Source organism: Panicum virgatum, chromosome 9N (assembly GCF_016808335.1).
Source record: "Panicum virgatum strain AP13 chromosome 9N, P.virgatum_v5, whole genome shotgun sequence".
Classification (NCBI taxonomy): Eukaryota; Viridiplantae; Streptophyta; class Magnoliopsida; order Poales; family Poaceae; genus Panicum; species Panicum virgatum.
Window position 1 is genome coordinate 7766977 of NC_053153.1, and position 15657 is coordinate 7782633.

General features: G+C 49.5%; 2 protein-coding genes and 1 pseudogene across 3 annotated transcripts; 1 reads left to right on the forward strand and 2 right to left on the reverse strand.

Annotated features, from left to right (window-relative positions):
* Positions 1–1004: 1004 nt before the first annotated feature.
* Positions 1005–5203, forward strand: LOC120690086 (annotated as a pseudogene). Its single transcript, XR_005681567.1, has 6 exons — positions 1005–1884; positions 2821–2918; positions 3031–3613; positions 3719–3974; positions 4071–4253; positions 4363–5203. The product of XR_005681567.1 is annotated as an oligopeptide transporter 3-like (transcript).
* LOC120690085 (protein TORNADO 1-like) lies at positions 5105–12205 on the reverse strand. The gene is made up of 5 exons (XM_039972603.1): positions 11324–12205; positions 10270–10658; positions 8375–9796; positions 6847–8072; positions 5105–6680 (listed from the first exon to the last, which is right to left on the reverse strand). The coding sequence occupies exons 2-5, from the start codon at positions 10484–10486 to the stop codon at positions 5301–5303; spliced, it is 4245 nt and encodes a 1414-aa protein (XP_039828537.1). The 5' UTR covers positions 10487–10658; positions 11324–12205; the 3' UTR covers positions 5105–5300.
* A 1050-nt stretch (positions 12206–13255) lies between these two features.
* On the reverse strand, positions 13256–14307 carry LOC120690087 (transmembrane protein 256 homolog). The gene is made up of 5 exons (XM_039972604.1): positions 14140–14307; positions 13979–14049; positions 13775–13855; positions 13641–13684; positions 13256–13492 (listed from the first exon to the last, which is right to left on the reverse strand). Exons 1-5 carry the CDS (start codon positions 14189–14191, stop codon positions 13393–13395), a joined length of 348 nt encoding a protein of 115 aa, XP_039828538.1. The 5' UTR covers positions 14192–14307; the 3' UTR covers positions 13256–13392.
* Positions 14308–15657: the final 1350 nt, after the last annotated feature.

Sequence of the window (15657 nt, forward strand, 5' to 3'; positions counted from 1 at the left end):
GCGACATGCTGCTCCGCTCCACGCGACAGGACAAGGCCACAAAAGCTGCCAACCTTTAATCGATCCCCAATCCCCGCAAGGCAAAAGTGATTGGTACGGGGCTCCAGGCCGCCGGGCGCCGGCCATGCACGGCACTCTGGCGCCGCCCGGCGCCGGCGCCAGCGCCACCACCCAAACCCATGTGTACCCGCAGAACCTGATGCCCCCGCCCCTTCCCCCGCATCACTCGCCTGTGGCTCCGCAGGAGTCCCGCAGGACACTCCATGCCCATGCGCATTGGTGGCAACTTGCTCATTTCCTTGCCCATTTTTTTAAAAAAACACTCGCTCATTTTCAGCGGCCAAGTTCCCCTCTCAAGCCAGTGTTGGAGTACAGAATCATCATCTTAGCGGGTCGCCCGGATGAGGATTGCCGAATTTGTGCGTGACAGGGGGAAGTCTCATCTTTTTTCAGCAAAGCGCTGGGCGGGGAATATATGAGTAAATCAGTCGGGCAGTCGACACCGTGCCGGCACCAGATTCCCGGCCAAGGTCCAAGGTTCCATCCCCAAATTTTCTACTCGGCCGTCGATGGTCGATGTCATCCTAGATGTTCAGCAGACATGTTATTGCCCGGAACGGGAGGATCCAAATTAACAACTCGCAAAAGCTACCACAGGAACTGAAACTGATGTCCTCTCATGCCCGTCACGCAGTGCTTGCTAGACTGCTAGTGCAAGGCAGTGCAAATGCCCTGCCTGGCTCTGCAAGGAAAACCAGACCAAAATGACTCCAGAAAAAAAGACTTGCAAAATGCACAGGCGCCGGGGTCAGTGAGGTCAGCTTCGCACGTCGCAGCGAGGGGATCAAAAGGCAGCGGGTCGGCGGCCACCGCGGCTTGGCAAAGTTTCCACCACAGGCCACAGCACCAGCGATGATGATGGATGGGTCTCGCCAATCGCCGGGTAAAGCGGCGAGGCGCGCTCGACTAGAGTAAAATCATGTGCCCCTGCGCGCCGCGCGCGTGCCCACGCGCGCCCCGGGTGAAGCCGGCGCGTGCCCAGGTGGCTGCTCCCCCCGCCGCCCGATCCCGGCCGCGATCCCTCCCCTCGCGAGTCAGTCGCCGCCGGAGTTCCACGGGAATGAACCGGGCCCGTACGAGGAGGAAGAGTGCGGGCGCACCGGGACGGGGGCGCGCGGAGTGGGGATCGGAATATAAATACGGGGCGGGCAGGGGTCGAGCGCTACCATCCAAGAGCTCGGAATCTTCAAGGCAAGGCTGGCGGGCAGCGGCGAGGCATCGGCTGCGGAGGGCGGAGACCGCGGCGGGTTGGGACTTGGGAGCTAGCTAGCTAGTGGAGAGCAGAGGGAGTGAGGAGGCGGGGGGCGGACGAGGATGGCGTCGCGGAAGCAGCCGGCGGTGGCGGCGGGGAAGCAGGGGGAGGAGGGGGAGCAGGGGGAGCGGTGCCCGGTGGAGGAGGTGGCGCTGGTGGTGCCGGAGACGGACGACCCGTCGCTGCCGGTGATGACATTCCGGGCGTGGACGCTGGGGCTGGGCTCCTGCGTCGTCCTCATCTTCCTCAACACCTTCTTCACGTACCGCACGCAGCCGCTCACCATCTCGGGGATCCTCGCCCAGATCCTCGTGCTCCCCGCGGGGCGCTTCATGGCCGCCGTGCTGCCCGACCGCGAGGTCAGGATCCTCGGCGGGCGGCTCGGCAGCTTCAACCTCAACCCGGGGCCCTTCAACGTCAAGGAGCACGTCATCATCACCATCTTCGCCAACTGCGGCGTCTCCTACGGCGGCGGCGACGCCTACTCCATCGGCGCCATCACCGTCATGAAGGCCTACTACAAGCAGACGCTCAGCTTCGTCCTCGCCCTGCTCATCGTCCTCACAACGCAGGTACGGTACAACCTGCCTGGCACCTTAGCTTGCTAACAGCTAGCTGCATGTGAATCAACACTTCACTAGTTCACTCAACTGTTGTGGCAAGATTGGCACGCAGTTCAATTAATCAAGAACGCCGCAGTTAATCAAATTAGTTCTTCAGTTCCGTTGCTTTCGAAATTCTAGTATAATATGGTTGTCAAGTAAGCATCAGACATGCTTTGCTACTTTCTTCTAGTATGTCATTTTAGCTTAACCTATCTCTGGCACGTTTGGTCAAGAATCCAGCCAAAAAGGTGCGGCTCAAGTAGTTGGCAAGATGTGCCAACAAATCAATATCCTTGCCAGTTGCCACCAATCATGGTCATGGCCCCAGCCCCCAGGGCTGAAAGCGAAAAAGGGGTCTGAAAAATCTCATGCCTATGTCATCATGAGACCATGCATGCATGTACTAGGATGGCCTACAAATAATTGGCAGCAATTTTGTTTGTTTGTGCACATGCGTTGTACATACATTTTTTTTATACAGTGGTCAACTTCAGAATCCATCATGTCTGATTGCTAGGTGCTGGCACTAGTTGAGAAAACACTTCTCTGAAAAAAGAAAAGTCCAGTTGATAGAACATTTTTTATGGAGAAAACTACTAGTACTAGTTGAAAGACATGGGTTTCCGTTAAGTATAAACACTACTAAAGGTACTAAAAGCGAAAGCAGGACACATTGCTTTCTAGTTCTTTTGGATTAACTAATGATCAGTCCTCGATTAACTAATCCAAAAGAAAAGATCTGGTTCTTCAATTTATTAGTTTCGCAATTCGCATCCATCTGGACAAGGGCAAACTAGAGTGGCAGGAGATGCTGATTCAGTAGTGCAGTGCAGAACCTGCTGACGTTTTGAGTTTTGACTGGAGGAATTCTAACAATCTGTACTTGGTGCCTGCACGCTGCAGATACTGGGGTACGGCTGGGCCGGCATGCTGAGGAGGTACCTGGTCGACCCTGCCGAGATGTGGTGGCCTTCTAACCTTGCCCAGGTCTCCCTCTTCAGGTAACTAATCACTTTGTTAATTACCTTGATTAGCAGTAGCACCAGCTAGTAGCTGACCCTGTCTATATATGAATGATGATATGATCTCTGGCGGCGGTCGTCGATGACGCAGGGCGCTGCACGAGAAGGAGGAGGGCGACGAGAAGTCCCGGGGCCCGTCGCGGATGCGCTTCTTCCTCATCGTCTTCTTCGCGAGCTTCGCCTACTACGCGCTGCCGGGGTACCTGCTGCCGATCCTGACCTTCTTCTCGTGGGCGGGCGTGCTGGGTGTGGCCGCACAGCATCACGGCGCAGCAGGTCGGGTCGGGGTACCACGGCCTCGGCGTCGGCGCCTTCACGCTGGACTGGGCGGGCATCTCGGCGTACCACGGGAGCCCGCTGGTGGCGCCGTGGGCGTCCATCGCCAACACGGCCGTCGGCTTTGTCATGTTCATCTACGTCATCGTGCCGCTCTGCTACTGGCAGTTCAACACGTTCGACGCCCGCAGGTTCCCCATCTTCTCCAACCAGCTGTTCACGGCGGCGGGGCAGAAGTACGACACCACCAAAGTGCTCACCAAGGACCTGGACCTCAACGTCGCCGCCTACGACAGCTACGGCAAGCTCTACCTCAGCCCGCTCTTCGCCATCTCCATCGGCTCCGGCTTCCTGCGCTTCACCGCCACCATCGTCCACGTCCTGCTCTTCCACGGCAGGTCCATCCATGCATCCGTGCATTGCATCGCATTGCATTGATGACCTTGCTAGCTAGTTCTCGTTTCGGCCCTGCTGAATTGTTGTGGTGTTCCGATGATGCGCAGTGACATGTGGAAGCAGAGCAGGTCGGCCATGAACGCGGCGAAGCTGGACGTGCACGCGAAGCTGATGCAGAGGTACAAGCAGGTGCCGCAGTGGTGGTTCCTCGTGCTGCTGCTGGGCAGCGTGGTGGTGTCGCTGCTCATGTCCTTGGTCTGGAAGGAGGAGGTGCAGCTGCCGTGGTGGGGGATGCTCTTCGCCTTCGCGCTCGCCTTCGTCGTCACGCTCCCCATCGGCGTCATCCAGGCCACCACCAACCAGGCACGCAGCTGACCTTTGGTTGCATTGAGCTCTGGCCTCTGAGATCTATTGCCCTCTCGCCGTCCGACCAATATATGTGCCGTGAAATCCTTACAGCAACCGGGGTACGACATCATCGCGCAGTTCATGATCGGCTACGCGCTGCCCGGCAAGCCCATCGCCAACCTGCTCTTCAAGATCTACGGCCGGATCAGCACCGTGCACGCGCTCTCGTTCCTCGCCGACCTCAAGCTCGGCCACTACATGAAGATCCCCCCACGGTGCATGTACACCGCCCAGGTATCTATCCTATCCATGAATGAAACTGATCGACGATCCTGATAATAATTTGTACGTATTAAACATGCAATTGCAATCGCAATGCGCCGCCGCACATCTGTGTATGCAGCTGGTCGGCACGGTGGTCGCCGGCGTGGTGAACCTGGCGGTGGCGTGGTGGATGCTGGACAACATCGAGAACATCTGCGACGTGGAGGCGCTGCACCCGGACAGCCCCTGGACGTGCCCCAAGTACCGCGTCACGTTCGACGCGTCGGTGATCTGGGGCCTCATCGGCCCGGGGCGGCTCTTCGGCCGGCACGGGCTGTACCGCAACCTGGTGTGGCTGTTCCTCGCCGGCGCCGTGCTCCCGGTGCCGGTGTGGCTGCTGAGCAGGGCGTTCCCGGAGAAGAAGTGGATTGCGCTCGTCAACATCCCCGTCATCTCGTACGGGTTCGCCGGCATGCCGCCGGCGACGCCCACCAACATCGCCACCTGGCTCGTGACCGGCACCATCTTCAACTACTTCGTCTTCCGGTACCGCAAGGGGTGGTGGCAGAAGTACAACTACGTGCTCTCGGCGGCGCTCGACGCCGGCACCGCCTTCATGGGGGTGCTCATCTTCTTCGCGCTGCAGAACGCGCACCACGAGCTCAAGTGGTGGGGCACGGAGGTGGATCACTGCCCGCTCGCCTCCTGCCCCACCGCGCCGGGCATCGCCGTCAAGGGCTGCCCGGTGTTCTAGCTGCGTTCTTTCTAAACTGACCGTAGTACGTCCGTGGTAATCATGTCACTATGTCAGGGCGCGGCGTAACGCTGCACCTGCTTTTCAGAAGCATGGATTTCAGACGCATCGATTAAGCGATGCAGCGTTTTGTCACCCGTGAATGTAACAATTTCTTCATCACAAAGTTGCCAATGACATGAACAAGTTGCTCTATGAACACCTGGTTTCGCGGTATCGCAATTCATTAGTTCATCCCAGAATTGCACACACCTGAAAGTGAAAGCACAAGGTCCTTACATTGCTTCTGTAAAAAAAAGGAAACCACTGGGGCTCTGGATGCTTTAAAGTGGCAGCTCGAAGATCTCCTCTTCCCTTGCGGCCATGTGCTTCCTGCAGATCCATGCAATGTGGCCATCATCTCTGTACCGAACCCTCCACAGGCCAAATCTCTGTGCTATGTCCATCCCTGTCAAAATCCCCTGCCCTTTCAAGAAATCCACAAGCCATTGTCTGGCTGTCTTCATATCCTCACCCATGTCGCTTGCGCCACCTTGGTTGCTGCTGTTCCTCCCTCTTCCATACAGTGCTGCTGCACCTAAAGCCCCCACTGACGCAGCCGATGCAGCCGTGCCATACATGACTGAGGAGTCTAGCAAGTGCACCACTTCCCTGCTCAGGTCAGGTATCATCTCCCCCATCCCGACAATGAAATGTGCGCCAATCTTGAGAGCGAAGGTTAGCAGCTTCATGAACTTGCTCATGTAAGGCAGCAAGGATTTCACTGTCTGGTTGTCCACTTGAATCAGGTCGCAACCGAGCTGGTCTTCCACCACATGCATTTCTCTTCGGAACTCACATAGCATGTGCACCCGTAGGGACCGCATCCCAGGCAGTATTCTTGTGACCAGCTGTTTGGACTGGTTGTCCAGGCTTACAAGATAGAACATCTGAGGCACTTTCCTTTCTTCCAACTGGATATTGTAATTCATCATGTAGTCCATTTTCCTGTGGAGTTCAGTCACAAGGTGATACTCGTAATACCTTAAGCTTGCGATTTCCTCCTTGAGGTCCCTTATTCCTTGTTCCACTCTCTTCAGTCTTTGGAGAACCATTTCAACACCTTTTGCAATGCCTAATATGGAAGGATCAACCACATCTGTTTCAGGGATGATTTCGGGTTGCTGCTGATTGTCTGGGGTGACAGCAAGTTCAGCTGCGAGGTGCTGTAGATCATAGTACCTTCGGTGAAGAACTTCATGGAAGTCATCATCTGATAGCATATCTCTGGCATGGTCTGATCCTGATCGTAAAATGATCCTTTTATTGCTTTCAATTGCACTCCATGTTTGCTCATATTCATACATGCTTTCTGCTGGCAACGACAATAGAATTTGCTTTATTATTTTCAGAGGCAGCTGCTGTGTTTTGAGGAACCTATGTGGTATGAGATACTTCACACAGTCCGGCCTGATAATGCTTTCCTCAAACATCAAACTGGACGACAAGTTTAGTATGGTAGGGATTATTAACTTGTGGAATATCCTGATCATGTCAGTAACACTTTTGCAGGAGCACGCAAGCACACCTATGGATGAGTCTTTCTTTCCCAGCTCCACTCTTACATGGACACCATTGATCACTGTATAGATAAGGTTTTTCTCCAAGTCGTAGAGTGCACCCTGTTGTTGTCCCAGGCACATGATTTTGTTGTGCAGACGAACCTGGAAAAAAGGCATTCTTTCAGGAATAAGAACATATATAGAAACTAATTCTGGTGGTCAGTACATATATCCGAACACCATGCATACCACTTTTGGCAGATATACTAGAAGTTTTTTTTTCCTCGAAAGACAGCTATACTAGAAGTTAGAAAAACATAATTTTTACCTGAAGCCTTGGAAAGAAATCACTTGTCAAAAACATGTGCGTATCTTTGCATTCAAGGCGCCTTCCTACATATCTGCATTCTGGCATGTTTAAGTGCCACTGCTGAGTCCCTTCTTTGCTTCCCTCAAGAATAGCTGGTACTAGAAGTAACGTGTTTGGGTTCCCAGGATCCTGTTCATAACACAATTCGAGTTTCAACAGCAAATTTATGACATCACTGCCCTGGAAGGATGCACCAGCTCTCCAGTTTGACCCTTGAAGCTGGTTGGACAGCTTCTCTTCTAGAATCCTCTCCAGCTCTTGTTTGCGGACAAATCCACTTCTTTCTGTCTTGATTGATTTCAATGTAACTAGTTGGTTAAGAACATCTCGACAGAACCAGTCGCAATCCATGATCAGCACTCCAAGCTCCTCAAAAAATATGATTTCACCCAAGTTATGCAGTGATTTCGCAACAGCACGTCTTCTTGTGTCCACTTTATCCACATTATCACGCCTTGATCTCAATCTTAGCACTGGAACATTGAGCTGACATATGTCACGAAACTCAGACCATTTGATGACAGCTTTATTATTCTTCAACCTCCAATCATGCAAAATTCTAACCAAATCATTGCATACTTCATAAACTCGAGGTACTTGCTGGAGAATTGTCTTAGCTGTCATCCACAAGTGATGAGTGAGTCTACTTACTGAAACCAATGATCTTGCATCCACAGCAAAAACAGTGGGGTAAATCTCTGCATATGAATGGAAATCCTCTCTGAGCCTTTGTACAAGTGCAGCAATTGGCTCTAGCCCTTCTGGTAGATGAGCTACCTTGTCATAATGAGTCAAAACTATAGTTACATTGGGAAGAAACAGCGGTGAGACTCTCTTAGCATATGAAACCAAAAACTTCAGCCAGTATATCAGCTCCAATTCAATTTGATCTATGCTTTTGGGATGCCTATTAGCAGGCTTTACGACCAAGCTAGATACAATCATGAAGAAACATGGACCGCCATGCACCAAAAACATAAAATCATTCAAGGCAAAACTCTCCTCATTCCCACCAAGACTACACATTGTCAATTTTGTGTTCCCATCAAAGAAAGCATTAGTTTTATTCTCGTTGGAGCATGCCATTTTCTCATCCGGAGTCTTCAAAGTACTTATTACATCCGTACGAGGCGACTTTAATGGGTTCATGCACTCATTTATGGAGTTATATAGCGTGCTTTTACCTGCATGGACACACAAATTGGATTAACAGTTGCAATGAAAAATTGAAAATATCACATTTTCTTTTTATGTGTGAGCTATAGACATTATATCATCATGTCAACAGCTAACAAAATCTAGGTTAAGATAGCAGGCTCGTACACAAGTGAATGTTATTTAGATACTAGGAAAAATAAGATTTTACATTATTTAATTAGCAATTCCCCAAATTAATAGAAAAGGAATGCTAAAAGAATACTAAACGATCTAGCTGCTTCATTTCTGCTTATAGTCAATAATGAGAGATTGGCAATGTTGATGGTACCTGCTGATTCCTGGCCACATAGAAAAACTCGACAGCAAGTAGGAGCACTCAGTGGCAAATCGAGAAAATCGTTTGGCAGAACATGATCCCCGTTCTGACAGAGCTTCTCATAGATTCTGTCTGTTTTACCAGCAACGTGCAAAGGAGTTCCGTGCAGGTCAATTTCTTCAATCCAAGGATTAACCTCTAAAGTTGCCATAATGGTCTGCAGGATTACCTCACCTTCAACTCCCTTGCAGCCTCTCAAAGACAAGCTTCGAAGAGTGGCATTCCTCTCTAAACTAGTAAAGATTTTGACTATATCATTCGGCTTCAAGCTTGCATCATTGCATATTGCCAGCTGAATTAGGCTCTGGTTTGTCTCCAACATCTGCAAGATTGCAGTTACACCATACCTGCCTATATTCGCTTGCTGTCCTCCAAAACTCAAAACCTTCAATGTGGTATTGGCTTGCCTCTGAAGTGGAGAAAAGGTGCTAAGAGGGCATAGCAAATGCTCCAATCCTAGTCCACCAAATCTATTTCCATCCAAACTCAAGCTCTCTAAATAGCTGTTCTTGAAGAGCCCTGCAGCTATATACACCACTGCTTTGTTCCCAAGGGAACACTTGCTAAGCTTGACAGTTTTCAGGCTCCTGTTCCGTTCAAGGACCGCTCTAAGCTCTTTGGTCCATTTGGACTTCAGCGGGATACTAGACATGTCAAGTGTCGTCACTGTAGTATTCCATGCCAGAGCACAAGCAATTCGTTGCAACCCTGTGGAGTTAATGTTGTTGTAGATCCTCATGCACCCAGTCTCCGGCAGGAACTCAACAATTTTACAGCTTTCCATGCCACCTTTAGTGCCATGACTGTATCCCCATATGTGAACCTCCACTCTGCGGTTGCGTGCCAGCACAGCAGAGATAAGCGGAGCCACTGTAATGGGGCTGTTGTCAAGTATAATCAACTTCCTCAGCATATAATTCACTTCAATCATCATGGAGAGTGCCTCAGCCCCCTTGGAGCCTATGGAGTCCTCCCATATTTGGAACTCTTCCATGCTTCTGTTGTTTGCCAAAGCTGAAGCAAGTAACATGGCTCCAGTGGATCCAATTTTACATTCAGAGAAAACAACTGCTTTGATGCTGTTGTTCTTGTGAAGCATTTCAGAGAGTGGAACAATAGCACATGCTGAATTTTTGCTGAAAACATTCTTCTTGAATTCCACCTGCTTCACACCCGAGCCAGGGCCTAAAAATGAACAGAGAAGTTGCAAACCTTCAATCTGCCATTCTATACCATGGAATAGGAGGTCCATCAAATTTCTGTACTTGTCTTTATACTCCACAAGGTGACGAAGAAAAGTGTGCAGGAAGTTGACCTCACTGTTGTCTGTGCAGACATGAACTCTTAGTGATCTCTCACTTTCCATGGACAAGCCTGATCATAGTCACAAAGTTCCTGGGTCGACCGGGTCGAGGAACGGGGTAGAGGGTCGAGGGTCGTCATTTAATAAAATTGTGGTACGAAGGGGGTATACATCTATGGAACGATAAATTATTATGTGGGACGCGACCCTGATTCATCGGGGTCGATATCTTCGGGTCGATAAAGACAAAAATTATATATGTGCTACTAATGAAGAAACTAATCTGCACAAGCATATAAGAAACATATAAAAGAGTACATTTAGACCATGCTACACGTACTCAGCTCATTGTCTAACCAATCCACTGTCCTTAACCTCCTTATCCCATTAAATCTGGTAGCAATGGGGCTGCGACCCATTTCAAACCGGGACACGATCCAACCTTGAATGGGACACTGACCCTCTTCGACCCCGACCCTCAAATCGGAACGACGTTCCCGGGTCGAGGGACGAGGCATCGACCCCGAATCCTGTGACTATGAGCCTGATCCCAAGTTTGCTGGAACCTGATAGAACACGATGTTCTCCACATCCTTGGAGGCACGCAAATCAATATCTAGAATATCTCTGGTATGCTCCCTCTCAGAAGGTGACACTATCGTGATCATCTTGTCACCCATGCTTAGGAGGAGATGGTGGAGGAATGAGGATAGATAGATGAATAAGGGTGAGGAAGCAAAGACAAAGGCTGTCTTTACCATGCAAGGAGAATTCAGATGTGTATTGTTATGGAACAATATGCTTTTTTGCAGTCAGACGTCACACATTCCAATACTGAAGGTGGGGTGGAAAGAGACAACATGTGGAGAGCATCAGATTCCTGACTTGTCAAGGGAGCATCATAACGAAAGGAACAACCTTTAACTTGCTTTGCTGACATGGAGAGAGAAAAATGGTAAGCGAGACAAATAAAGTTACCATACAATCATCTAAATCTGAATACAAAAATCGTAAGAAAGGAATAACATCAGCTCTAAGCAGACCCAGAATTTATTAATTTCTTTCATATAATACTATATACCAGGATCTGAATGTTGCCAGTTGTCCTTTTTGTAAATGCTCTGACCTTATGCACACCATATGTATGACCCATACTACCTAGGCGCAACATCAGCTCACGCATTACTCAAACAAATTAACTTTGTGCTATTTAACCTTTTGGTTTCATTAGTATCATTCAAAAAACAAAAAAGATCTTAAATTCAGTCGAATTTAAATTATTACTAAAAGTGATGATATAATGCAATTATGATTTCCAGAGTAGCTTTGTATTTCATTGCACAAGCATCGCATGTTTCATTCAAACGGACTAGAGATTCTCATATTTGTACATGAAGTAAGGGATAGATGGCCTAACTTTTAGGAAAGCAAGGAACTGTCGTTTTCCTTTATTATACATGGTTATTGGCCAATATGTGAACATCACACAAGTTGGGCAATCTACTTGTAGAGTTATTCAGTTCCAAATACAATATTGTACAAGAATTTGAGTGCTAGCACATAATAGTTGAAAGGAACCAGAATGCATACTTCCTTACCACCAAATGCAGGCAGAGTGAAGAGTTGGGATCTAAAGAAGCGTGCTGCAGCAAGGATGAACGACTCCTTTACTTGATCCTCCACTTCCTTGCAGCATCAGCTCAGCAAGGTAAGAGGATAAATGCTTGATTCTGTTTCCAGAAGGATCATCTGCTCTTTTCCCAATACTCTATAATTATGCTGTGCTTTTTATCGGAAAATTTGAAAGTAACATAAAACTCAACTGCAAGACTTAGTATCAGTCTGCAAAATGTGATAAGTTAAATCTGAGCAACCATGAAAACCGCCAAAGTTAAAAGCTGATGGTAAATGCTAAAATAAAATATATAAACATAAAACATGTTTATCGACTTTGATACCAGATGACGTAATAGAAGATGCATGCAAATATGGAACAATATATACTGATTTATTTTAAGCGTTTAAGAAGATATGCAAAATTCTAGCTGTACCCACAAAAAAAAACGGAGAGGTTACTCTACCATGCATTGAGATCTGCTGCACAAAGTATCATAGCATGATTTTTCTATCACAGTATCAAGTTGTTACAATCATTGATTCCAGATTCTAGAACAAGCCTAAATATTTCAGCATCAGTAGACTATCCCCTTTCCTATCCATATTCATGGTATGCTAACAAGATATATCCAACTCCAACTTTGTTATTAGAGCATATGGTAGAAGCAGTATAATCACTAACATCACACTGATGCATCACAAATATGTTACCAATGTTTTGTCTTAATTCTCAAGTAGATGCAAATCACATATGAACATGGGAAAGAAAGGATAGAATAACTGAAACAAATTAAAGCCTCGTAGAGAAAATAGTTGCAATCATTTGAGAAACCATTTTGCCTTTCCACGCAACCAGATGACTGAAATTGGGAGAAGAAATGGCGCATAGCAGATGAAAAAACAACAGATGATGTCTTAAAGAAAGCTCTTGACTGGGAACGCAGTCCTGGTGGTGCATATTGCACCATGATTCAGCCAAACAAATCTTGGCATCTTCCCAATACTGTCAGGGACCATGCACGATGCATCTATGCCTTCAACAGCTACTGGAAAAAGTTCAAGAAACATGGTGGTACTTGCTATTGCTATTTCAATGCAGCTGCAGTAGTCACCGATCTAGATCCAAGTATATGTCTAATCTGGCTTCCGAAATTCTGAACCATTCCAAGTCTTACTCTTATACCATCCACTTAATCCCATCTTGCAGGTCATAATTCTTGTCATTTTGAGTCAGCAGCCTAGTATACTGATAAACAAATCACAAGATAAGGAACTGTTTCCTGCATTCCAGGGGCTATCTTCCATGGACTCAGAAAATAAGCACACGATAGAACTGCATATCATTGCATTAAACAAGAAGGTTGGAGTTTTGGAAACATGGTTATGCACTTTTGCCGACATGCTGTTCTATACTCCAGATGTTCCAATTTTTCACATGAACTTTAACATGAACCTGTTTTGATGTAGTACCATGTATCTGGATTTATGTAAATGTGAATAGTTGGAAGATTTCCAAACACAAATCATTAACTATTTTGTACAGTATTGAGTTGGGGTCAGTGACACGTGAGGAAGATGTTAACATGACACATTCATCCAGAATATGGTAATCCTTCTACCGTCAATAGTGTTAAACATTTTTTTAGAAAAAAAAAAGTTATGGAGCCACTGGTGAGCTATAGAAAAAAAAGGACTCATTATGGATGGAAGCAAGAAGACCAGCCACAATCATGCAGGCCTAAGTGATCATAGTTGAGAAGCCAATAAAAAGGTTGAAATGCCAAAGCTGAAGCGACTCCAAGCTTAGAAGAAGACAACCATGAAGCCATGCTAAATTGACGAAACAGGAGATGCAATTTCATTGGCACGACCAGTCGAAGACAGATCACAAGCAGCCTATCACACTTTGGTAGTAACACAAAACCACATATTGAATTATTTAACCCAGGGTGCATACCGTACAATGTACAAGTACAGTTTTCATAACCTAATAAAGCACCAAATACAGAGCTTTAAGATTTTTTGTTTTATTGGCTAAAGCACAGTTTCATCAGAAGAGAAGGCTGGCCCAAGCGGCGATGAATGCAAAGCCACCCAGTGGTGCCGGTGAAGAGAACTTCCTGTCTTCAAGATAAGCCACGGTGTAGCACCTAAATGAAATTATTCATCCTCTGTCAATAATGATTTTACAATTCGCAGTTCCAAAATAATGAAACATAACCCAATAACATATTCCTGTCCATGCCATTGCCTTTTCCTGACAATTTACAATTTGGTTAGGGAGGAACATATGCTTACGTTCCAGAGAATAGCACGATTCCAGCAGTGAGTAGCCCTCCGAACTGCAAACACGGCAAGAATGGCACATGCCATGTGAATTAACCAGGGGTAGAGTTAACAGCTAAGTGCGGAGGGACGGCACTGGTACTCACAACAGTGGGATGTTTTGTGATGGGAGCCCCGAGCAGCGCGGCGGTGTGGACGAGATGGTACAGGGACGCGGTGTGCCAAACCTGCCAAGATCATCCGTCCCCCAAATTGCAAAAGGCGGACCAGTTAAGTCAGGAGGCACGAATCGGAAAGAGCAAAGGATGAAAGGAATGCGGATGCGGCAGAACGTCGTCTCACGTTCTCACCTCCTTGTACGCAGGGTTCTTGGGGCGGAACATGTGCGCGCCGTAGGTGCCGAGTCCAAGAGCAGCGACCCCTGCTCAACTCAATCGCTCATCCCGGTGGTCTGACTAAGGAGACAGGAAAAGGAGAGGGGGGGAAGAGGGAGAAGAGCAGGACGGATTACCGGAGACGGCGGCCACCTTGTGCCACAGCATCGGATCCGTCGGCGCCACCATCCTCTTCTTCGGTTGGGATCCTTGGCTTGCTCCTGCTCTCTCCTCCTCCGGCGTCGGTCGTCGCGCTGGTCGCCGGCAGTCCAGTCCTTTCGCGTGCGTCAGTTTCGTGCGTGACTACTGCTAAGTGGGCCGATTAGGAAGTACGGCCCAGTAACCTTCCAAAAGCCTTCAACGGCCCTCGACTGGGCCGGGCCAGTCTCAGTGAAACGGGGACGATGAATTGGCGTGGTTGGCGCTGGATCCCCACGGTTCGAAACTTTGAAACGCTGCGGTTTTTTTTATTTTTTTATTTTTTATTTTCATTTTTTACAAAAATATATTTTCATTTTCGAAATTTATAGAAATATACCCGGCCGCCCAGCTGCCGGGCGGCCGGCACCTGGTCGCCCCGCTGTCGGGCGGCAGGGACTTATCTGTAAAAATTTTCGTAAAAAAATTGTGTTCCGATCCTTCAGGGACCGGGACCGGTCGCCCGGCAGCCGGGCGGCCGGCACCCCAGGCCGCCCGGCAGCCGGGCGACTGGTACAAGCAGCCTGGTGGGCGCGGGGCGAGCGGCTTCCCGCTGCAGCTGCGCCACCGGAGCATGTACATCAACCAGATGAGCTGCGCCGCCGTCGACGGCGCCGTGCGCGCGTACATGGTGTTCTCTGCCGACCAACCGGCCGCCTTCCCATCCAACGACACGGCACGGTGGGGGCGTGAGCGCGGCTTCTTGGTCGGGGACGCGGCGCATCTCGGCCGAAGGCGTCTACGACACCAGGGCAGGATCCCTGTGCATGGTGGCCTGCCAAGCGATCAACGTCTCGTCGCCGGAGTCGGACTGCGAGGTGCTCGTCACCGTCCAGTTCGTTCCGATGGACGCCGTGGCGAGGGAGCGCGACGTGGGGACGATTAGCAGCCTGAGAAAGCCGGGCAATGACCCTCTCTTCTTCGAGGCGCTGGAGTTCGCCGGCGACGGGATGTACGTGGAGCGGTTGGCGGAGTCGGTGTCCAGGATGGACATGGAGAGCATCATGCAGGTGGCCTCCATGGCGCTGTCCTGCGTGTTCACGGCCCTGCAGCTGCGCCACGTGAAGAAGCACCCGGAGGCGCTGCCGGCCATGTCGGTCATCGCGCTCGTCGTCCTGGCGATTGGCTACGTGATCCCGCTCGTGCTCAACCTCGAGGACACCTACAACAGGGACAGCCGCAGCCGCAGGCAGTACTTCGTCAAGCTGACCGGCGGCGGGCTGCTGGAGCTGAACGCGCTCGTGCTGCGGGCAAGCACCATGCTGGCCCTCGTCCTGCAGCTGCGCCTCCTCCAGCTCGCCCTGTCGTCGCGGCGGTCGTCGGCGGATCAAGCGGGAAGCAAGCGCGAGGGCTCGTCGCCGTCGTCATCGTCATCCGATGCCGACGCCGAGAGGAGCACGCTCTGGGTATGCCTGCCGCTGTACGCCCTCGGCGCCGCCGTGGTCTGGATCGTCCAC

Excerpts from the sequence above, each read along its gene's own strand:
- LOC120690085 (XM_039972603.1), bottom strand. The coding sequence starts at position 10,486 with ATGGTAAAGACAGCCTTTGTCTTTGCTTCCTCACCCTTATTCATCTAT. Across the intron at positions 9,797-10,269 it reads TCCAGCAAACTTGGGATCAG|GCTTGTCCATGGAAAGTGAG; the intron begins GCTCATAGTCAC and ends GACTATGATCAG. Across the intron at positions 8,073-8,374 it reads ATGTGGCCAGGAATCAGCAG|GTAAAAGCACGCTATATAAC; the intron begins GTACCATCAACA and ends GTGTCCATGCAG.
- LOC120690087 (XM_039972604.1), bottom strand. The coding sequence starts at position 14,191 with ATGGTGGCGCCGACGGATCCGATGCTGTGGCACAAGGTGGCCGCCGTC. Across the intron at positions 13,685-13,774 it reads TCACAAAACATCCCACTGTT|TTCGGAGGGCTACTCACTGC; the intron begins GTGAGTACCAGT and ends CCGTGTTTGCAG. Across the intron at positions 13,493-13,640 it reads ATCGTGCTATTCTCTGGAAC|GTGCTACACCGTGGCTTATC; the intron begins GTAAGCATATGT and ends AATTTCATTTAG.